The following is a 22,688-nucleotide window of genomic DNA, read 5'->3' as shown; positions in this document are numbered from 1 at the left end:
GAGATGCAGATTAATTCGTGATCGGTTCACCAGAGGAGCGGGTGATGCACAGTAAAAACAGAAGGTACGTAGCGGGTGATTCAGACTGTACTGTAGCTATCAACCTGAGGAGCAGGTGATTAAGACTGTACTGCAGCTATCAACCTGAGGAGCAGGTGATTAAGACTGTACTGCAGCTATCAACCTGAGGAGCAGGTGATTACTATACTTAGAATCCCTCACCAGAACTAAGCTCACTGGTGAGGGCAGGAGAGTCAGACAAGCAGATTCGGCAACACACAGACAGATACGGTACAAAGACAGAAGACTGAATCAGAGTAAGGTTTAAGCTGAGTCGGCAACAAGATCAGATAGGCACAGAATCAGTAGGCAGAAGAGTAGTCGAGGCTAGCAGAGGGTCATACCAAATAATACAATTCAATTAGTACTTTAAGCTATCAACAGAATCTGACGAAGTGTGGATCCCCAGCTCCTGCTGGTTCTAGCACACTTTGGGATCTGACTAAGGTCTGAGTGCTAACACGTAGCATTTGCAACAGCAGACGAAGAGCAACTGACAGGCAGGTCCTATATATATTAAGAGCGCTCCACAGCGCCGCCTCAGTCACTCAGCCAATCCGGAGCACTGCTGGAGTCCGTTGACCGGCCGATCAGCTGACTCCCCTTCTTCTCGCATAAAGGTCCTGTCGCCTGGCGCGTGCGCGCATAGCCCTCAGTCTATGTGCAACTGAGGGACCAGGCAAAACTCCAACATGTAACTGCGCGGCAGAGGCCAGCGGCTGAGATGTGGATGCGGAGGCATCTCCGCTATCTATTACACGTACATATTCATGCTTTACTGAGGTAATGAAAATTGATGATAATGATGTATGTACCTACATTCCTGTCAAAGCCAGATAAATCTCCTTAGTTGTTTCAGACATCTGTGATCTCCCTCCATTAGCTATCATTCATAAAAGGATGTGCGGTAAAAAAAATCTGGTCAGGAAAATACCACAGTCGGTATTTTAGACTGTTGTGTGCTAATTCATAAAAAATTTCACAGGTACGACAGAAGTGCGGTAATTTACCGAAGCCCAACTGTCGGTAACAGCAAAAGAGTAGTTGTATGTGTTGTTACATCTGTTCTCCGTGCAGAGACAGCATTACAATATAAGAGGCATCCCAACTTCCCTTTAGATGTACGTTTTGTTATACTGCTTCTGCTTGCCCTGAATCTGCTCTGAATCTGTCTATTAGTCTTTCTTAACATTCTATTTAATTGTCACCGCTTAGAAGAACTTGAAGAACCTTTACGCATTCCATGCTTAGGTGATTTACACCACCAGCTCCTACGTATCATTCACACAGGAACTCAAGAGGTTAAACAGCCAGAGGAATTCTGGAGAAGCCTGTGTTGTTCCAATTGCTCTGCTGCTGCCTGGAGGGAGATCTTACTGCTTCTGCTTGTGAGCCATGACTCCCAGCACAGTCCTGCACTCTGATCAACACTTCAATGCAGACAGCATTGTTTCATGCCTTTACCGCCTGTTCTAATCTTCGTGAATTGACATTCACTGACATTTGTTGAGATATTTACAGCACAGGGCGGTAATTTACCTCACTGCTCGGTAATTTCAACTTTTCATGCAGTAACAGCCTTTATGAATGGACATTATGCTAAGTGCTCGGTAAAGTCAGCTGTGTTCTGCATTACCACATTCGGTAATGCTTTATGAATGATAGCCATTGTCTGCTGCTGCTGTGAGAATGTCAAGTTACTAAGCACAGTTCTTATACTTCTGGTGCCGAAAAGGTGGTTACCCCTAGCAACAACAAAAGCAATTATTTCACCTTGCACTCCCCTTAAAACAGTCCTGCTTCCAATATTACAATCATTTTCTGATATCACCACTCCCCCTGCAATCAGAAACTTCACCCCTCTGTCTCCCTTAAAGGGACACTGTAGGGGGTCGGGGGAAAATGAGTTGAACTTACCCGAGGCTTCTAACGGTCCCCCGCAGACATCCTGTGCCCGCGCAGCCACTCACCGATGCTCCGGGCCCTGCCTTCGGTTCACTTCTGGAATTTCAGACTTTAAAGTCTGAAAAACACTGCGCCTGCGTTGCCATGTCCTCGCTCCCGCTGATGTCACCAGGATCGTACTGCGCAGACACAGACCATACTGGGCCTACGCAGTATGCTCCTGGTGACATCAGCATGATCGAGGACACAGCAACACAGGCGCAGTGGTTTTCAGACTTTAAAGTCTGAAATTCCAGAAATGAACCGGAGGCAGGGCCGGAGCATCGGTGAGTGGCTGCACGGGCACAGGATGTCTGCGGGGGACCGTTAGAAGCCCCAGGTAAGTTCAACTAATTTTCCCCTGACCCCCCAGTATCCCTTTAAGCTTCTACAGTATATGTAGCTATCAGATAATATCCCTATGGGTTACAGCTGTCAGTGTGGATTGGAGGAGCACTGTGCTGGCCTGGCCTCCTCTCTATATCCAGACATCCTAGGGAGGAAGTCCACTTTAGTTTATGATGCTCTATGAGAGGACAGATAAGGAAGAGCTGATTCTGTCTGTCCACCAGCTTAGCTCTGAGGACACAGATGACCCCCTGTATGGAAATTCTGCCATGAAATTCAGACAGGAGACGTGAGACTTGATCTCCCACAGTGACAATATGGATGCCCTTTCAAACAACGGGTCAGTTTTCTAGAGGATTTTCTGTGATGTAATTTTCCAAGCCCTTCTCACAGTTCATATTCTTGGATCTTCCCCAGAGGTCTTCCCATTCTTGCTAGGATTGGATCCCTCTGTGAGCCCAGGGAGGAAGTGGATGGACTCTTATCTCCAACCTCTAGTGAGATGTTTTCTGGGGTATTCACAGGAGCCCGAGCATGTATAGTATTTTGGTAGTTTCAAGCACTTTATCTGGAAGCATGGTTTTTGTGGAACACAATGGATGTTAGCTTTAAAGTGGACCTGAACTCTTGCACAGGACAAAAGGAAAACAGAAATGCACCCTGTATGTATATAAAGAGTTTAGCCTGTGTAATTCCCCCTCATTTGTGTCTAATTACTAGTTGTAATTTGATCTTCCCCCGTGTGACAAGACTGCCTATGACAGATAAGCCCATTTCAAAGCACAGGCTATAAACTACCGGTATATGTCTGCTTCCATGAATCAGGGAGTAGAAACTGTGCAGATTTATTTAAGGCTTTGTATTAGCTGTAACAAAGAAATGTTTATTTTTTTTTTTATGTTTAAAGGTTATTATGCTGTTGTGTATCTTTTAGAGCAGAGAGGAGTTCTGAGTTCAGGTCCAATTTAACTGCCCTGCAATCTGTATCGCCAACTCAATCCTTTAAAAATGTACTAATGTAAATTATGCATACTCTGGGGCAACGTACACACAGTCAGTGCTTAAACTGCATTTAACTAGCCACAACACCTGTATAATTCATGTGTCCGTATTTAAAGACTCTGTAACAAAATGTTGAGCCTTATTTCTTCTATCCTGTAAGCTCCTATACCTGTTCTAATGTGCTCTGGCATACTGCAGCCTTTTCTAGTTGCACTGTCTCTGTAATAAATCTTATCTTCTTTCCTCTGTCGGCTCTGTCGGGCTCAGGCTGGAATGTGTGGAATGTGCAGCACTGCTTGTGATAGGCAGAAGCTTTATACACCCTCTCCAAGCTCTCCTCTCAGCCTATCACACTCTGGTTAGCAGTGCTATTCCTTCAAAGCAAGTGGAGTTCAGGCCCTTATTATCTTTCTGGTCATCTTATTACACAATTATTTCCTTTTTGACAGCCAGTTTTACTTCAAGATGTGGAACTTTAATGGAGGACAACTTTTCAACCTCACGTGACAACCTTTACATGGGTTGGTGGGAGGAGCTCTGCCTCTGAAAAGCGTAAGTAGTAGATGTTCTCCTTGTGGTTTGAAAGGGTCTCACTGAATTGCTTGGGGATTTTGTGGTGTATTTGAATAATAAGTGTAAATGTAACATTCTCCATAAATACTCACACCTATATCAGCATTTTTTAAGATATTACATTGCCTGGTGATCTAGTCCCAGGTACAATGTCCACCAAAGCTTCTGTAGACATTATTCTGGCAATACCACATGTGTACACCATCCAGTTGCCACCCGGTGACACCATCAGGGGTGCCAGCTGGGAAATGTATCCGAGTACAGTAGATATGTTTGTGGTAGGTGGGAATTCAAAGTTGTAGAATATGGGTTGAATGAAAGAGGATATTCCAAGGAGGAAACTGTGATTAATAGAATATTCTCAATCTTCACAACTTCTGTTGTTACCATTTGTGTTAGACGGTGCTAATTAATAAGCTGGTTCCTGAATCTTAAGGGACAATTGCCTTTTCCAAATGTCTACCACTTCCAGATACAAAAGTCTGGACTTTATACCCCACCATGTACACCACCATTTGTTTGTATGCTTGGATTGGATTTACTGAATGACTCTTGGACTGCATATGCAATCAGACAAGCTTCTCCGCTCTTATATTACACTCTATGTGGAGGGCCTAATCTGTTTATGAGCCTAGCCACCCGTTTGGCAAGTGAGAAGTGAATGTTCCACATTTCAGATGAGAGGCATTCAGTGTAAAATCTAGTCAGATGGTCTGGTCTCACCAGATGTGGGTAAGCATGATGAACTGACAATAGGACTAAGTGAAAGGATAATGTGATCTGACCCAGAAAGACTTCGCTGAAGGCAAACTCCCAGAAACTCTGACCTGCACTCATTCTTCAGCCCAAGAATCTCACTTGCTGTCATCCAGGTATTCAGTAACTCACCTGATCTCTTTCTCTAACCCAAGCTTCAGCTGTTATGCTTCAGCTCACTTTCCTGACCTGTCCCTTTTCTCCAGACTATATCCCTCACATATTTCTCCCCAGCCCACATTCCTTACTTCCTGTCCATCTCCAGCCCATGATCCTCACCTGCTCCCTTACTCCAGTCCATGTGTTTCACCTTCTCCAACCCCTGTGTATCAACCAATTTTCTTTTAAGGTCATTTTCCCAAACCTTCCTCCTGTAGTCTATGTTTCTCACCTCTTCTCCTCCAGCCTACATACATCTCCATATCCAGCTCATGCTCTTCTTCTCCTTTCCTTCTCTGGCCCATGTTTCATACCTTGTCTCTTTTTCCAACCTATTTCTTACCAAGTTCCGCTTCTCCAGCCCACATTCCTTCAGCTACTCTCGAGTTGCAGCTAATGTCTGAACTTCTCAAGTCCATGTTCCTCACCTGCTCTCCTTCTGCAATCTGAGCTTCGTACATACTCCTCTTCTACTATGTTCTCCTCTGGGAGTGTGATTCTTGTCACTGGGGCAAGAAGATATCTGGAACCGCTGCCTCATAAACATTCTATAATTGCAGTCAGAAGAACCTATTTATTACAGCTGCAGAGCCGATCACAGTGACTTCCCATTGAGTGGAAGGAGGAAGGATCAGGTGATGTCATGTATGTAGATCAGGCTTTCTCAACCAGGAACCTCAGGGTTCCTTGAGGACTTAGCAGGGGTTCCCTAGCATTTTCCTCCAGTGAAACTGGCCTCAGTTGGCAGGGTGAAAAAGTACCTCCTTGGCTCCTCAATAGATAGAAGGGCTAAATTTGGGATCAGTATAATTAGGAAAGCAGTAGTAAAAAACAGTATGATACGGAGGAGGTATATTAAAGAGCCCTATTATAGGGGAGAACTTTAATTGTGGGAACTATAATAAGTAATACTGACAGGATGCTGGAATAGGGAACACTACAGAGGAGGGGGGGGGGGGGGGGGGGGCACGGAATCAGGGGCTAAACAGCCACACCTTCTTTTTAAGAACCTACCTCTTGCAAAATAAATCCCACCCCCTTTGCTAATACAGGGGTTCCCTGATATCAAACATTATTTGAAGGATTCCTCCGGGGGGAAAAGGTTCACAAAGACTGATGCAGATAAAAATACTAAATGAATAACAGAAAAATGTAGCTGTACTCAGGACACATAAAATTCATATCCATGAAATATAAAATACAACCTTTATTCAAAAATATTCTTATATACATTCATAAACAGAATGAAAAGGACAATAATTGCAAACAAATGCAATTTGTAAAATACATACATATAAATGCACATTTCTCCCAGAGTAAAATGCACTATACATTTTTGTCGTATGTCACTGTCACTTACAGCAGGTAGTGAACATTTAAAAGAACTGAGAGGTTTTGGACTAGTCCATCTCCTCATAGGGGATTCTCAGATATATTTGTTTACAAAAATATTAAAAAATACTTACCGAACTGCAGTTGCTCATTTCCACTGCCAAAATAGTGTGCAAACAAATAGGGAAGCTGACTGACATCTATGTAAAGATCCTTTCCAGGGAGTGGTTTTGTAAAGAATTAAGGTATTGCTAAGAATATCCCATGAGGAGATGAATTAATACAAAATCAGAAAAAAAAATACAGATCTCTAATTTTTTTCACCTGTGTGTGTGTGTGTGTGTGTGCGTGCGTGCGTGCGTGCGTGCGTGCGTGCGTGCGTGCGTACATGCAACCTTTTAATAAGTCAATGGCTGGGCAGGAAGTGGTTAAAGGACAACTGAATCATAAGGGATATGGAAGCTGCCATATTTATTTCCTTATAAGCAATAACAGTTACCAGGCTGTCCTGCTGATCATCTGCCTCTTATACTTTTAGCCATAGCCCCTGAACAAGTATACAGCAGATCAAGTGTTTCTGACATTGTCACATCTGACAAATAGCACACCTTATCAAAGATATCACACCTTATCAAAGATATCACTCCTTATCAAAGTTAACACGCCTTATCAGAGTAGCATAGCGAGCACTAGGAACCCGCAGGGGGCTCAGGGCAGTGCGAGTGCCATTGCCAATTAGCAGGCATAAGTTCGTAGCGTTCACTGTGCTACTCTGATAAGGCATGTCAACTTTGATAAGGTGTGATATATTTGATAAAGTGTGATATCTTTGATAAGCTGTGCTATTTATCATAGCACGGTTTAGTGAATAAAGATTCGCTGCATGCTCGTTCCAGGGTTGGGATTCAGACAAATACTGCAGACAAAAAGATTAGCAGAGCTGTCAGGCAACTGGTATTGTTTAACCCTCCTGGCGGTCTAATGTTTTCCGCCAGGAGGCAGCGCAGCAGTTTTTTTTGTTTTTTTTTAAATCATGTAGCGAGCCTAAGGCTCGCTACATGATAGCCGCTGCTCAGTGGCATCCCCCCGCCCGCTTCGGCGATCTCAGATCAGGTAATTCCATTCAAAGAACGGGATTTCCTGGAGGGCTTCCCCCGTCGCCATGGCGACGGGGCGGGATGACGTCACCGACGTCAGCGAACGTCAATGGGAGTCCCGATCCACCCCTCAGCCCTGCCTGGCACTAATTGGCCAGGCAGCGCACGGGGTCTGGGGGGGGGGCGCGGCGCAACGGATAGCGGCGCTCGAGCGCGGGCCGGTGGCGTTCGGTGTGCTGACGCAGCAAGCAAAGCTGGCGGGGTTACTGCCAGGAAGGTTAAAAGGAAATAAATATGGTAGCCTCCATATGCTGCTCACTTCAGGTTCCCTTTAAGTTGGTACACAGCTTTACTTACAAATATTCTACAGATGGTTGCTAGCATTTTAACTTACAATTATAATTATAAATCCTGTAAGAGGAGATAGTTAAAAAGAAATTACTAAATTGAAAACTACTGCAGTAAGCTGCACTACCCTACAAATACATAACTTTTGAGCAATGAAGCCTACTGCATACCTGATTCAGAGAAAGTATGTTCAGCTTAGAGGTAAGCAGAATAAAAAAACAACATAATGTCCACCCTCCACAAAACCACAGGAACTATTAGCGAGGTAAAAAATTATCTGTGAGAAAAAGAGTCTCCCTGTGCTCTTTTTAATGAACTCCTACAGTTGTCAGCAGTAATGCCTAGCAAAAAGGGGCAAAACCGCCTACCCTTGCATAGCACACGCCTACTGATGGAATATTTATTTTGCATAACGAAAGAACAGCAATGCTGTACACTGACAGGAAACGTCTGCTGTGGGCAGGTCTTCAGCAAGCCATTAAAGGGAATCTGAAGTGAAAATAATCTTATGATATAATGAATTGTATGTGTAGTAAAGCTAAGAAATAAAACGTTAGTAGCACAGATATGAGTATCATATTTTTTTCCAGTACAGGAAGAGTTAAGAAACTTCACTTGTTATCTATGCAAAAAGGCTTCTCTGAGCTCTCCAACTAATTTAGTCAGAGAGCAGCGCTATTTTCTGAAGCACTTATACATGAAAGAATCAGTGGGGGGCATTTATCAAGAGTGTCTGAGACAAAATATTAGTAGGTTTTTAGAAATCCGTGCAGAGCTGTCTCAGACATCTTAAGAAATCACTAAATAGCGCAGTTTCCTTCCTAAACTGTTAGGAATAGGAGGAGTTCGTAAGGTTTCTCAGACAGTGCAGTGTGTGAGGGGAATTACTGTTGCTGAGGTAAACCAATACATCTGCTGTATTGCATCAATGCCCAGCACTGGAAGGGTTAAACACAGAACAGCTGCACAAGACACCTGGCAGCAGGGGGGAGGAGTCCTTCACAAATCATGTTTAGTCTCTACTCAGCACAATCTGTAGATTCTTTAATCTGCGGCAGTTTAGGAATGAATTTGCACTTTTCTTAACTGTAGTGCATCTCTAGAAATCCACTCTAAATTGCAGTTATTACGTAGGATTTAAGAAGTTTCTTATAATGCAGAACTGTTCACCTGCTAGTTAGAACAGTTTAAGAAGAAAAAACTGTCGGTAATGCTTTGGTAAATCTGGCCCAGTGAGAGGCAGCTTCAGATAAGATTTTTCTGCAGGGGAGGTCAAAGGGTCATTAGTTCTGCTCTGTTTTATAGTTTAAAATGCAGAGTGTAGTGTATAAACTGCAAATATTAGAGAATGATGCAATGGTATAAAAAAGAAAGCTAACTTATGTGTCTCTTTACTTTGCTACTAATGTTCTATTAATTATCCATATTACACATACAATTCATTATATCATACGTTTTCTTTTGCTTCAGTGTCACTTTAAGTAACATATAAGAGTCAAATAAAAACCTGTCATGAATCACTCCGTAATACCAAATACCACATAGTCTATCATTAGATGGTCATTGTTACTTTTCTGCACTTCACTCATGTATTTATATTTTTATCTACAACCCCTTCCATATGTTTCCATTACATCTATCAATACACATTATAACACTAATATATGCTAATTTACAACATCCTGGTGTTACATTTTTTCTGCAGTAATGTTATAGCCACTGTCATTGTTTCATTTTACAGTTGTCCCCACTTTTTTGCCTGATGAAGCGGGCTTGGCCTGCGAAACGTGTTGCATTCTTGGGGTATCGTATAAATAAATATTTTTTTATGATTATTAAGACAGTATCTCGTGTCTGCTTCCTGGAGGCAAGCCCACCGCTTCCTCCGAGCAATTTTTAAAAATGTTATCTCATTTTATCCTGCTGGTGCCTCTGTTCCACATACAAAAAAGTAATACCAAATGAGGTAATTTAGGCAAAATTTACACATAGGCATTAATTTACATGCATAATTAAGTACTAAACTAACAGAAAACTGTTAAATGTTTTCCCATTAGGAAAAAAAAATCTCTGATGAAGAACAGACATTAATTTATCTGGTTATTAATTCCCACAATCACATCACAGAAAAGTGCCCACCTCAGTCTGAAGTCATTGAACCATTACTGTGCCCTGGATGTCAAAAATTAAAACTGCAGGCGTGGGTTTTCTGGTGTTTCAGGAGTGCTCCTCTCTCAACGAAGGATTTCCCACACTCTGAACACGAAAATGGGCGCTCACCTGTGTGAATTCTATGGTGTTTCACAAGATCTCCCTTCTGAATAAAGCCTTTCCCACACTCTGGACAGGAATAAGGACGCTCACCTGTGTGGCTTCTTTGGTGCCGATGTAGGCTTCCTTTCTCACCGAAACACTTTCCACACTCTGAACATGAAAAAGGCCGTTCACCTGTGTGAGTTTTTTGGTGTTTGAAAAGGTCTCCTTTCCGAATGAACCGTTTCCCACACTCTGAACAAGAAAATGGCCGCTCACCAGTGTGAGTCTGCCGGTGTTGAAGAAGATTGCATTTCTTAGTGAAGTGCTTTCCACACTCCACACAGATAAAAGGGGGAGCTTTCTGAGCAAAACCATTCCCACAGTCTAAATATGAAAAAGGCCACTCACTGGTAGGAATTCTCTGATGTCTGCTGAAGTCCTTTATGAGAGGGAAATTTTCTCTGCCCTCTACACATGAGACAAGTTGCTGACCTGTGTGGCTTCTCTGGTGTTTAGTAAGACCTTTCTTAGAAATAAATAATTTCCCACACTCTGAACATGGAAATGGAGGCTCACATGAGAGATGATCCTCATCAACAAACGATTCAAACCCAAGCAAAATCTTATCACTTGTCCGTCCACCTCTGTCTGTATAAGCAGCAGAAGACTTCTCCCCACCAGAGAGAACCATTCCTCTATCTCTACTGTTAAGTCTGTGATGGGTGTTTCTAGTGATGGGGGTTTCTTCTGGAGTACATTGAGTGACACCATTATCTTCTGCAGCATCATCCAGATGTGACATAATATGTTCCTCTAACGTGTTCCTGACATTGTGTCTCTCTGCTGGAGGAAAATCAAAAACATGACAAACGTTCCTGTGTCATGTTGTTATGTGAGCCTTGCAGTCCTCTGTCACTAAGCTCAATCACATCACTTGAAAAGCTAAACCAGACATGACACAATTGGAGAATGTTGGATGTGGATGAAATTCTTATGGCCCAGTATGAAGAAGGACCTACATTCACCTAAGTTGCTGAAACCATGATATTATACTGAGGAATGGAGATGGGCCTTTCATATGGTGTACAGTATCTCCCCCTCATTTGTTGGTGCTATGATGTTATACTGTGGAATGGAGATGGGCCTTTCATATGGTGTACAGTATCTCCTCCTCATTTGTTGGTGCTATAATGTTATACTGTGGAATGGAGATGGGCCTTTCATATGGTGTACAGTATCTCCCCCTCATTTGTTGGTGCTATGATGTTATACTGTGGAATGGAGATGGGCCTTTCATATGGTGTACAGTATCTCCTCCTCATTTGTTGGTACTATGATGTTATACTGAGGAATGGAGATGGGCCTTTCATATGGTGTACAGTATCTCCTCCTCATTTGTTGGTGCTATGATGTTATACTGTGGAATGGAGATGGGCCTTTCATATGGTGTACAGTATCCCCTCCTCATTTGTTGGTACTATGATGTTATACTGAGGAATGGAGATGGGCCTGTCATATGGTGTACAGTATCTCCTCCTCATTTGTTGGTGCTATGATGTTATACTGAGGAATGGAGATGGGCCTTTCATATGGTGTACAGTATCCCCTCCTCATTTGTTGGTGCTATGATGTTATATTGAGGAATGGAGATGGGCCTGTCATATGGTGTACAGTATCTCCTCCTCATGTGTTGGTACTATGATGTTATACTGGGAATGGAGATGGGCCTGTCATATGGTGTACATTATCTCCTCCTCATTTGTTGGTGCTATGATGTTATACTGAGGAATGGAGATGGGCCTTTCATATGGTGTACAGTATCTCCTCCTCATTTGTCGGTGCTATGATGTTATACTGAAATTACTTACTAGTTCTGATATCCAGAGAACATTCATCTTCCTTAATGGTCCCCATTACTTCTCCCACCTCCACAGACTGCTGATCACCCCTCACATATGCCGTCTCTGTCTCCTCTTTAACCACAACTTTCATTGTTATGTGTTCTTCCTGATTAAACCAGAAAATAAAAACAATGGTTTAAATATGAACAATAATGGCATGAAAGTATAAAAAAAAACAAAAACAGCACAGTTTGATGTCACATTAGAGCTGCACCTACCTGATAATGGTGGGGGATGGTGGGATCTTCCTGTGGACAATCCTGGGAATAAAGAGGACCTGTACATCTCTCTGGTGGGTGTCTGCTGGTGAATCCATCTGTAGAAAACACACACTGACTGAATTTATTGGGCAGCCAAGCAGACATGTCTCAAGTCCCTTAACACCTGTTTTATCTAATTGTTTAGGATCTTGCTCATTTTAATTAATTTGACAATATACTTACACTAAACACCAATGCAAAAGATTCATGTTAAGGTCTTTAGTAATCATTTAATGCATAAGAGCAAAAGCATGTACAAATTAAGTCACTGATTATTGATGATTCACAAATTTAGCTTATCAGCTCTCTCCTACAGCAAACTGAAGGTCTAACGTAAAAGCTGACTCTAGCAGATGCTCACTGACAATGCAAAGCCAAGCGCTGCTTTATTATGCAATATAAATACTTGTGTAAAAAAACAAAACTGTGGAGGTTCCCTGCTGAGCTTTAATAGCCCAAACCCCAGCCCCAAAGACCAGTAACTAGCAGGCAAAAGCTTGGCTAACATGCATACCCCCCTCAGCTGTAGTTATACCTACCAGTAATGGAGGGGGTTGACTTGCAAAGGGGTGTGTCTTGTGGGGGCAGAAAGCCTTCCACACACAATGCACTGTGCTAATTTGTGGTGGACATGGGAGCTCCTTGGGCACTCTCTGGTCTGGTGGTATACCCAGTAATAAACAGACAGGGGTTTTATGGTGCTGTCTGATCACTCTGATAATAAAAGCCCCCTGCTCAGCTTATGAGTCTTCCTAAGGCCCTTTACTCATTCATCATAGGTATGAATCCTAATCGATAAGCCACACTGAGATGCAGTACAGCAGAGGGAAGGATGCTTTGTGGGAAATGGGGTGGGAAGGCGTTTCTCACAATTTGGAGAAGCACAGAAGGCTGGTAACTAGAGTTAGGGAGGACCCCCATATTAGTGTAGCTCACTTTGGGATACCTCATAGTCTTTTTCTCAGTATCCTGGAAGCAAGCTGTTACTCAGTGGTAGCTCAGCAGCAAGGTGCATGGGCTTCACCTGATAGGAAGTTGTGCCAACAGTCACCACACTGGCTCGCACGGACATGAAATTGTGCTATGGTATGAGCTGGGAACGACCTGGGAAGTCTTAATTTACCAAATGTAACAACTTGGCAGCCTTGCTTCTCCACGCCCAGGATTGGTTATTTAAAACAAATGTGTTCCTAAATTATGAGCAGGAGGCTGCTTTACGTCCATATCGCGTTCATGTCGCTACAACGCTTCCTTCTTCAACCCGGAAGGAGGAAGCGAGGGAATGACATGAACACGACTTGGAATGCATCAGGACACATCAGATATCGGAAGGCAGTATGCGTAAATTAACTCCCTCACCCGCCCCCACAGGTGCTTTAATTAACTCCAATTTCTAGTAGTTTTGAGTATGAAGCTACTCGAAAGCTCATCCCTGCTCTTACATATTACATTTTCTAACATCCCAGTGCGTCTTAAACACAATGTTCAGTATTCTCCCCAAGCTCGTTTAGCAAGGTGCTCCACCCGGCTAATTTTGGTAAGCAACCGGCTGTCATTGGCTTGCCTCCTTATCTTCCTCCTATGCTGTAAGCAGAGTTATCTGTCAGTTGGATAACTCTCTGTCTGTAGAATAACAGTAGACAACTGTCAGTTGTATGGTAGGCAGCTATGTAAGTTGTATGGTAGACAGCTCTCTGTCAGTTGGATAGCAGTAGACAGCTGTCAGTTGGATAGCAGTAGACAGCTCTCTATCAGTTGCATAGTAGTAGACAGCTCTCTGTCAGTTGGATAGTAGTAGACAGTTCTCTGTCAGTTGGATATTAGTAGACAGCTCTCTGTCAGTTGGATAGCAGCAGACAGCTTGTTTGCAAATAAGAAGAAAGCGCCCCATTAATTAAGCACCAACCAGCTAAGGTGATATGAACTATATGTTGTGTCTGGAAACTTGTGTATAAATAAAGATATTTTGTGATATTATACTTACCTTAGCTGGTTGGTACTTAATTAATGGGCCGCTTTCTTCTTATTTGCAAACTATCCTTAATTGACCCTAGCACATCCAGCATTTAAACATAGGAGTGCGGATATCCCTGTATATTTAGCAGACAGCTTGTTGTTTTCAGGGATATGATTCAGGCCTGGAGTGCGATCAGAAAAACACTGAAACTACCTTGTCTTGTATACAAGTGCATGCCTATATGGGGCAACCCTAAATATTCCCCAAGCATACAACAGCCGGCTTTTTCTAAATTGGGATTACAAGGGACTTAGAGAATTAGGGAGTATGTTTCAATTAGATAAGGGAACTTGGGCTAACTTTGCAGAACTAATAACTTTGAGATCCCGAGGAGAGACTTCTTGGCTTATTTACAGATCAAGTCCATGGTAAAAGACCACTTACAAGATCATAAAAGTATAGCCTCCCCCAATGCCTTTGATCAGTTGTTAGGTCCAAGGACACCACCGAGATCCTTATCTGAGCTATATAGTGTTCTCAAAGAAAATGCTAAGGATATGATATGCATGCCATAGAGGAAAGACCAATTAGGGGGAAATCTTGCAGACAAGATGCTATAGGTCACAAACTTTTTAAGAAATTTATTACATCCGAGATCTGGAGGACGTCTCTTACTAAAACCTAAAGCTTAGTACACATATAATATGAAATACAGACAATCACCGCATCATTACAACCCATGGTGCCCTAAGTGCATGGAAGGAGGCTACGCTATGTCAGGTTGTGAAATTGAAAATTGAATAAGACATTTTGAAAAATAAATACATTGTAAAGTAATCATAAATGAATCAAAAAGTTACTGAGATAAGCAGTAGTAATTTATGCTCTCATTACTCCATACTTAATGAATGTTTGTGCATCAACTCCACTGTTTGTGATGATCAGAAGATCAGGGGAACTGAAAGTCTCCTCTTACCCACTGAAGTGAGGGATGACTGCTTCTCCACCGTCACATCCTTGTATCCTTCTGTATACGGCTTCTTCCTTATCACATCTTTATGGTTTCCCATTCCCTTTACAATAGGATTACAATCAGTCACACTTCTACCCTAAACGTATAGTCAATATATAATAACAGTAACGAGGCAGGCAATGTACACATCATAACATAAACAGCTTTGGTTGCCCATGGAACTTCTACCTGATGATGGGGTGGGATCTGACCTTCTGCCACAATGTTTTGCTCCTGATCCTTCTGTCCTGCCAGACACTCCACCTCCTCATCCTGTAATGCAGAGAATTCAGCATCATAAGACGCAGGGAAGGGCATTGTTTGTCTTTAAATAAAGCAGGATGGCACTATGCACTATGGCAAAAATTAGGCTATTGGGATTACCCTGGTAGCATGTAGGCAATATTATGAGCAACCTATACTAAGCAGTTTTTTCTTTTAAATGTGTGCTTGAAAGGTTATAGAGAGCATATGCAGTGATCCTGCCTGCCCCTCTCTGATGACTCGGCTCCCCTGTAACTGCTGACCTCTCCTTTCTCCCTGCTAAGCTGTACATTGGAATGCCAGTGGTGTGAAAGATAAATAAAGAAATTAGCAAGATAAATGACTTGTTTTCACCTCATTTTACACCGGGCTCCGTCTGCTCCCAGTGCTACGATCTCCCCCCCCCATCCCCCATACAGTAGGGAGAGAGGAGAGAAAAAATGGTGTAGTACATGTCGCATAGTTTGGAAAGCAATGGGCAGGATCTCTGCCTACAGTATGCTCTCTAAGTCCACATTAAAAAAAAGCTTAGAAGCTTATGCTCCTAATATTAGGTACATGCTACCAGGGTTATCCTAGTAGCCTAATTTTCGCTATAGTGCTCCTTTAAGGACATCATTGCCATTAAATAGCAATAAAAAATAAATAAATAAAACTGCTCACCTCTCCCACCAGGAGCTCAACGATCCTGTGGGTGGTTTTCACAATCTTCTGCTTGGTGTGTCTCTTGGGTATCAGGGAATGAGATGGAGGTACCATAATGGTCACATGATTTCCCAGTGTCACTTTAGGAAAACTCTGTATAAAGAAAGTAAGAGTGATGTCATGTGACCTCCCAGAATCCTTCTTACCCCTTCAGACAGGTGTGTATTTTATTAACCTTCCTGGCGGTAATGATAATATACGCATTTTAGGGTCTTTTTAAAGCGTTTCAGATTCTAAAATCAGGAAAAAATTCCAAATGTCACTCTAGGAAGATTCTGTATAAAAAGAGAAACAGTGATGTCATGTGACTTCCCAGAATCCTCTTCACCTCTCTGATCAGGTGTGCGTTTTATCAATAGAGATGAGAATAATGTACTGTGAATTCATGATGTCATGTGACCCTTCCAGAATCCTCCTCACCTCTCCAGTCAGCAGGTAGATGATCTCCAGGGTTAGATTTAAAACCCTCTCTGTCATGTGACTCCAGTCCTCCTCCATCCTCACTGGTCATGTGATGAGTACAAAAAGCTTCTCTCTGTGGACAGATAATACATTGAAAATTATTTGGATTGCCGGACTGTATCAGGATGTGGATATATTACATGTGCCGCACACTCAGCAATTTACATGTTGCTTACTATAATATATTCTCCTGCAGTCTAATATGTCAGTGTGACTAAAACAAGATCTGAATGTGTTGCCAACAATAAACGTCTTTAGTTTAATGCTCCCTTCATCCTCAGTGATTGGCCTTTATACACATCTACAGTGTCTACTGCAGCTGCTAGTACATAACACAAATGTGCCAGCTATATACATTTACATGTATAGTTACAGCACACTTTCCTCCAGGGCTGTGGAGTCGGTACAAAAATCTTCCGACTCCAACTCCGACTCCTCAGTTTCTGAAACTACGACTCCGACTCCAACTCCGAGTACCCAAAATTGCTCAGACTCCGACTCCTCGACTCCGACTCCTTAGTCTAATACTTAACAGGGCTGTGGATTTTGTACAGAAATCATCCGACTCCCGACTCCTCAGTTTCTGAAACCACGACTCCGACTCCAACTCCGACTCCGGGTGCCCAAAATTGCCCCGACTCCTCGACTCTGACTCCACAGCCCTGCTTTCCTCAACCCCCCACCCCTCCCCTCTGTAGGTGAAGCCAGTGTCTCCCCTCTTCCTGCAGAGCACTGTGCAGTGGAGTATGCTGGTGAGGGAGATGTCATAGCGGCCAGTGTCTCCCCTCTTCCTGCAGAGCACTGTGCAGTGGAGTATGCTGGTGAGGGAACTGTCATAGCTGCCAGTGTCTCCCCTCTCCCTGCAGAGCACTGTGCAGTGGAGTATGCTGGTGAGGGAGCTGCCATAGCTGTCAGTGTCTCCCCTCTCCTGCAGAGCACTGTGCAGTGGAGTATGCTGGTGAGGGAGCTGTCATAGCTGCCAGTGTCTCCCCTCTTCCTGCAGAGCACTGTGCAGTGGAGTATGCTGGTGAGGAGATGTTATAGCTGCCAGTGTCTCCCCTCTTCCTGCAGAGCACTGTGCAGTGGAGTATGCTGGTGAGGGAGCTGTGATAGCGGCCAGTGTCTCTCCTCTTCCTGCAGACCCCTGTGCAGTGGAGTATGCTGGTGAGGGAGATGTCATAGCTGCCAGTGTCTCCCCTCTTCCTGCAGAGCACTGTGCAGTGGAGTATGCTGGTGAGGGAGATGTCGTAGCTGCCAGTGTCTCCCCTCTCCCTGCAGAGCATTGTGCAGTGGAGTATGCTGGTGAGGGAGATGTTATAGCTGCCAGTGTCTCCCCTCCTGCTGCAGAGCACTGTGCAGTGGAGTATGCTGGTGAGGAGATGTTATAGCTGCCAGTGTCTCCCCTCTTCCTGCAGAGCACTGTGCAGTGGAGTATGCTGGTGAGGAAGCTGCCATAGCTGCCAGTGTCTCCCCTCTTCCTGCAGAGCACTGTGCAGTGGAGTATGCTGGTGAGGAGATGTTATAGCTGCCAGTGTCTCCCCTCTTCCTGCAGAGCACTGTGCAGTGGAGTATGCTGGTGAGGGAGCTGTGATAGCGGCCAGTGTCTCTCCTCTTCCTGCAGAACACTGGGCAGTGGAGTATGCTGGTGAGGGAGATGTCATAGCTGCCAGTGTCTCCCCTCTTCCTGCAGAGCACTGCGCAGTGGAGTATGCTGATGAGGGAGCTGCCATAGCTGCCAGTGTCTCCCCTCTTCCTGCAGAGCACTGTGCAGTGGAGTATGCTGGTGAGGAGATGTTATAGCTGCCAGTGTCTCCCCTCTTCCTGCAGAGCACTGTGCAGTGGAGTATGCTGGTGAGGGAGCTGTGATAGCGGCCAGTGTCTCTCCTCTTCCTGCAGACCCCTGTGCAGTGGAGTATGCTGGTGAGGGAGATGTCATAGCTGCCAGTGTCTCCCCTCTTCCTGCAGAGCACTGTGCAGTGGAGTATGCTGGTGAGGGAGATGTCGTAGCTGCCAGTGTCTCCCCTCTCCCTGCAGAGCATTGTGCAGTGGAGTATGCTGGTGAGGGAGATGTTATAGCTGCCAGTGTCTCCCCTCTTCCTGCAGAGCACTGTGCAGTGGAGTATGCTGGTGAGGAGATGTTATAGCTGCCAGTGTCTCCCCTCTTCCTGCAGAGCACTGTGCAGTGGAGTATGCTGGTGAGGAAGCTGCCATAGCTGCCAGTGTCTCCCCTCTTCCTGCAGAGCACTGTGCAGTGGAGTATGCTGGTGAGGAGATGTTATAGCTGCCAGTGTCTCCCCTCTTCCTGCAGAGCACTGTGCAGTGGAGTATGCTGGTGAGGGAGCTGTGATAGCGGCCAGTGTCTCTCCTCTTCCTGCAGAACACTGGGCAGTGGAGTATGCTGGTGAGGGAGATGTCATAGCTGCCAGTGTCTCCCCTCTTCCTGCAGAGCACTGCGCAGTGGAGTATGCTGGTGAGGGAGCTGCCATAGCTGCCAGTGTCTCCCCTCTTCCTGCAGAGCACTGTGCAGTGGAGTATGCTGGTGAGGAGATGTTATAGCTGCCAGTGTCTCCCCTCTTCCTGCAGAGCACTGTGCAGTGGAGTATGCTGGTGAGGGAGCTGTGATAGCGGCCAGTGTCTCTCCTCTTCCTGCAGAACACTGGGCAGTGGAGTATGCTGGTGAGGGAGATGTCATAGCTGCCAGTGTCTCCCCTCTTCCTGCAGAGCACTGTGCAGTGGAGTATGCTGGTGAGGGAGCTGCCATAGCTGCCAGTGTCTCCCCTCTTCCTGCAGAGCACTGTGCAGTGGAGTATGCTGGTGAGGAGATGTTATAGCTGCCAGTGTCTCCCCTCTCCCTGCAGAGCACTGTGCAGTGGAGTATGCTGGTGAGGGAGCTGTGATAGCGGCCAGTGTCTCCCCTCTTCCTGCAGAACACTGGGCAGTGGAGTATGCTGGTGAGGGAGATGTCATAGCTGCCAGTGTCTCCCCTCTTCCTGCAGAGCACTGTGCAGTGGAGTATGCTGGTGAGGGAACTGTGAAAGCGTGGGCAGCAGCTGATGGCTACCGCACTCTGACTGCCAGTCGTCAGAGGTCTTGCTGTCTGCCTCCGACCACCAACTGACCACACCAGTCCAGGCTGCAAAACGTGGACAAAAAATCTCAAGCATAGCATGACCAGTTTCACCAGCTTCCGGTCCATCGCAGAAGGAATATAATTAGTCACTCACCATCTTTGCTGCCCATGTGATGTGTGTGCATTACATACTATTTATACAGCATCACAGAAGATGCTGCCGATATGATTATAAATACGGTAAGTAATGCATAATTAGAAGGATGAGAGAAGATCTCAGGTCCTCCTGATGGGTCTGGCTTCTGCTGTAAGTCTACTTTAGTGGACCTAGCAGGAATCCCCATAGGGAACGGCTCTCCAATAATGGCACCCTCTTACAGCACAAAGCATCGTGATTGGACAAATAGTGTGGGAGTAGTTTACTACAGCCTATTAGAAACCAAGCAGTTAGAGAGGGTGATGGCCACCCAATCACGTTAGCTGAATTTCCCTATGAGGTTTCCTGCTGGATCCCCTAAAGTAGACTAGCGTCTTACTTCCTATTCAGCACCATTAAATCAGACCTTAACTCAGAACTTCTTCTCTGCCCTAAAAGATGCACAACAGCACAATAACCTTTAACTGCCTAACGACCACTCAACGCAGATTGGCGTGAGCAGCGCGGCAGCCCAGGACCACTCCACAACAATTGTCATGAAGTGCTGTGGGCAAAGGTTGCAGGGGATCGCGTGCGCATGCCCGCTTGAATGACAGAGCTCTGCTCCATCATCAGCCTCCCAGCGGCTGAAGCCTATGACTGCCAATCACGCTGATTGGCTGGCGGGGGGAGGGAGGGTAAAAAAAAAAACAACTGTTAAATTTAATGAAAAATAAACAAATAAATAAAATTAAAAAAAACATTGGAGGATCAATCATAGCACACCAACAGAAAGGCCTGTTTGTGCGCAGAAATGGGGGGGGGGGGGAGGTCACTTGTCTGCTGATGTTGTACGGCCCTGCAGCGAGCCCTTAAAGCTGCAGTGGCTTATTTTGTGAAAAATGGCCTGGTCATCAGGGGGGTTTAAGACCGCAGTCCTCAAGAGGTTAAAGAACAAAATTTGTTTGTTACCGCTGATACAATTTTTGCAATAAAGCTGCAGTGTCTCTACTTCCTGCTTTCAAAAAAGCTTATCTGCCGTGGCACTCAGGTGACACGGGGAGAGATCAAAGTACACCTTGTGATTAGTCTCAGATAAGGGGGAACTAGACAGGATAAACTCTCTAAATACATACAAGATGCATTTCCCTGTTTTCCTTCTGTCCTGTGCAAGAGTTCGGGTCCACTTTAACATTTGCTGTAGGCTGCAGTGGATTCTCTCTGCCTCATCTGCTACCTCCTTCCCAAGCGTTTCCCCTCTACTTCTCTCTAGAATGTAAGCTAGCAAGGGAAGAGACGTCTCTTATCCTCTGTAATAAACTCTGTGTCGCTGCGTCCAGCTGTCCCTGTTATTTGCTACTGCGCATAAGCGCAGTACGGACAGCTGGACGGGACCAGGGAGCGAGGTGGGCGGGCGAGCGAGGTGGGTGGGTGCGTGCACGACTGTTGTGTGCGTGGCGGGTGCGTGCGCGCGCACTGGTGGCGGCGGTAGAAAAAAGACCTAGAGCCCGTTTTTAAACAGGCTTGGGTCTACTAGTCTTGCTATAATTTATCATATGAACGTTTACCAATTTTAGAGATGTCTCAAACCACACATCATACTGTACAGTATATAGTCATACTTGTTTTGCTGAATGTCTTATTTGTACATCATTTTGAACCTCTCATGTATCTATGCTCCCCAATATATGTTTAGTACTAAGTACAGTACTACAGAGGATGTGGTCTACTACAATATTAAAAAATAATAATAATTCACAGATCAGACCTCTATCACCCTCCTCTATGAGTAGCAGCAGCTGCTAGGGGAAGGAGATGGGACACTGGGGGTTATCTTATGGATACAAATATAATCATTACCTCCTCTGCTGCCAGTCCCAGCAATGGCTCCTCTCTACTTCCTCCCAACACCACCAAAAGCTTCCTTTCTGAGACAAACCTTCACTTCTGTCTTTATGTTCCATGTTCCACTCAATATAAGTGAGATCACCATCTTGTGGAGAATAGAGGAACTGCATACATATGAACTTTGCTTTGTTTCTCTGTTTCAACTGCTATGTTTCAACTGAAGCAAAAGGGATATGGAGGCTGCCATATTTATTTCCTTTTAAACAGTACCAGTTGCCTGGCAGCCCTGCTGATCTACTTGGCTGCAGTAGTGTCTGAATCACACACTAGAAACAAGCATGCAGCTAATCCAGTCAGATCTGACAATAATGTCAGAAACACCTGATCTGCTGCATGCTTGTTTAGGATCTATGATTAAAAGTATTAGAGGCAGGGATCAGCAGGGTAGCCAGGTAACTGGTATTGCTTAAAAGGAAATACATATGGCAGCCTCCATATACTTCTTGCTTTAATTGTCCTGTAAGGGGAAGCTAATTAACTTTTAACCCATGCAGACACGAGGAGAAGATAAAAACTCCATGCAGATAGTGCCCTGACTGAGATTTGAACCAGGGATCCAGCACTGCAAGGAGAGAGTGCTATCCACTACACCACCATGCCGTATAGATAGCCTGATGTGCACCCGGTATAAGGCAGCGCCCCCCCCCCCCCAGTATATTTTGATGTGCCCCCCGACACCATAATTTGTGTGCTTGTATTGGATTGGATTTACTGAATGACTCTTGGGCAGCACATGCAATCAGACAAGCTTCTCCACTCTTACATTACAGAAGGTGTATGTAGAGTCCGTTATCCATTAATGAGACCACCAACGCGTTTGACAAGTGAGAAGTGACTGTTCCACATTTCAGACAAGAGGCCTTCATAGTAAAATATCGTCAGATGGCCTGGTGTCACTAGATGTGAGTAAACAGGAGGAACTGGCAATAGGACTGAATGGAAGGATTATGCGATCCAATCAAGGAAGACTTCTCTGAGGGCAAATGCTCAGAAACTCTCACCTGCACTCATTCCTCAACCCAAGAATCCCACCTGCTGTTTTCCAACCCAAGTATCTCTCCTAACCCAAGTTGAGTACTTCACCTGTTCTGCTTCAACTCACTTTCCTGACCTGTCCCTCTTCTCCAGACCATATCCC

At 44.6% G+C, this 22,688-nt stretch overlaps 1 protein-coding gene across 2 annotated transcripts; it reads right to left on the bottom strand.

Moving 5' to 3' along the window:
- Nucleotides 1–6,053: 6,053 nt before the first annotated feature.
- On the bottom strand, nucleotides 6,054–21,549 carry LOC137534909 (zinc finger protein OZF-like). Of its 2 annotated transcripts, XM_068256621.1 has the most exons (8): nucleotides 21,503–21,549; nucleotides 16,395–16,509; nucleotides 15,933–16,067; nucleotides 15,195–15,278; nucleotides 14,970–15,066; nucleotides 11,995–12,092; nucleotides 11,744–11,882; nucleotides 6,054–10,718 (listed from the first exon to the last, which is right to left on the bottom strand). In XM_068256621.1, the coding sequence occupies exons 2-8, from the start codon at nucleotides 16,470–16,472 to the stop codon at nucleotides 9,799–9,801; spliced, it is 1,551 nt and encodes a 516-aa protein (XP_068112722.1). In that variant the 5' UTR covers nucleotides 16,473–16,509; nucleotides 21,503–21,549; the 3' UTR covers nucleotides 6,054–9,798. The 2 variants fall into 2 exon arrangements, with proteins under 2 accessions (XP_068112722.1, XP_068112723.1); XM_068256622.1 differs by lacking the exons at nucleotides 16,395–16,509; nucleotides 21,503–21,549 and having other exon boundaries at nucleotides 15,218–15,278; nucleotides 15,933–15,997.
- Nucleotides 21,550–22,688: the final 1,139 nt, after the last annotated feature.

The sequence above is a fragment of the Hyperolius riggenbachi genome, chromosome 10 (genome assembly GCF_040937935.1).
Source record: "Hyperolius riggenbachi isolate aHypRig1 chromosome 10, aHypRig1.pri, whole genome shotgun sequence".
NCBI lineage: Eukaryota > Metazoa > Chordata > Amphibia > Anura > Hyperoliidae > Hyperolius > Hyperolius riggenbachi.
Note: the sequence above shows the minus strand (reverse complement) of the source record. Positions and strands in the feature narration are given on the sequence as shown.

Bases quoted from the DNA above. Each gene is read 5' to 3' on its own strand.
- LOC137534909 (XM_068256621.1), bottom strand. From the start codon at position 16,472: ATGGAGGAGGACTGGAGTCACATGACAGAGAGGGTTTTAAATCTAACC. The intron at 15,279-15,932 runs GTGAGCAGTTTT...TCTGCATTACAG, and splicing joins TTGAGCTCCTGGTGGGAGAG to GATGAGGAGGTGGAGTGTCT. The intron at 15,067-15,194 runs GTAGAAGTTCCA...CCTATTGTAAAG, and splicing joins AGATCCCACCCCATCATCAG to GGAATGGGAAACCATAAAGA.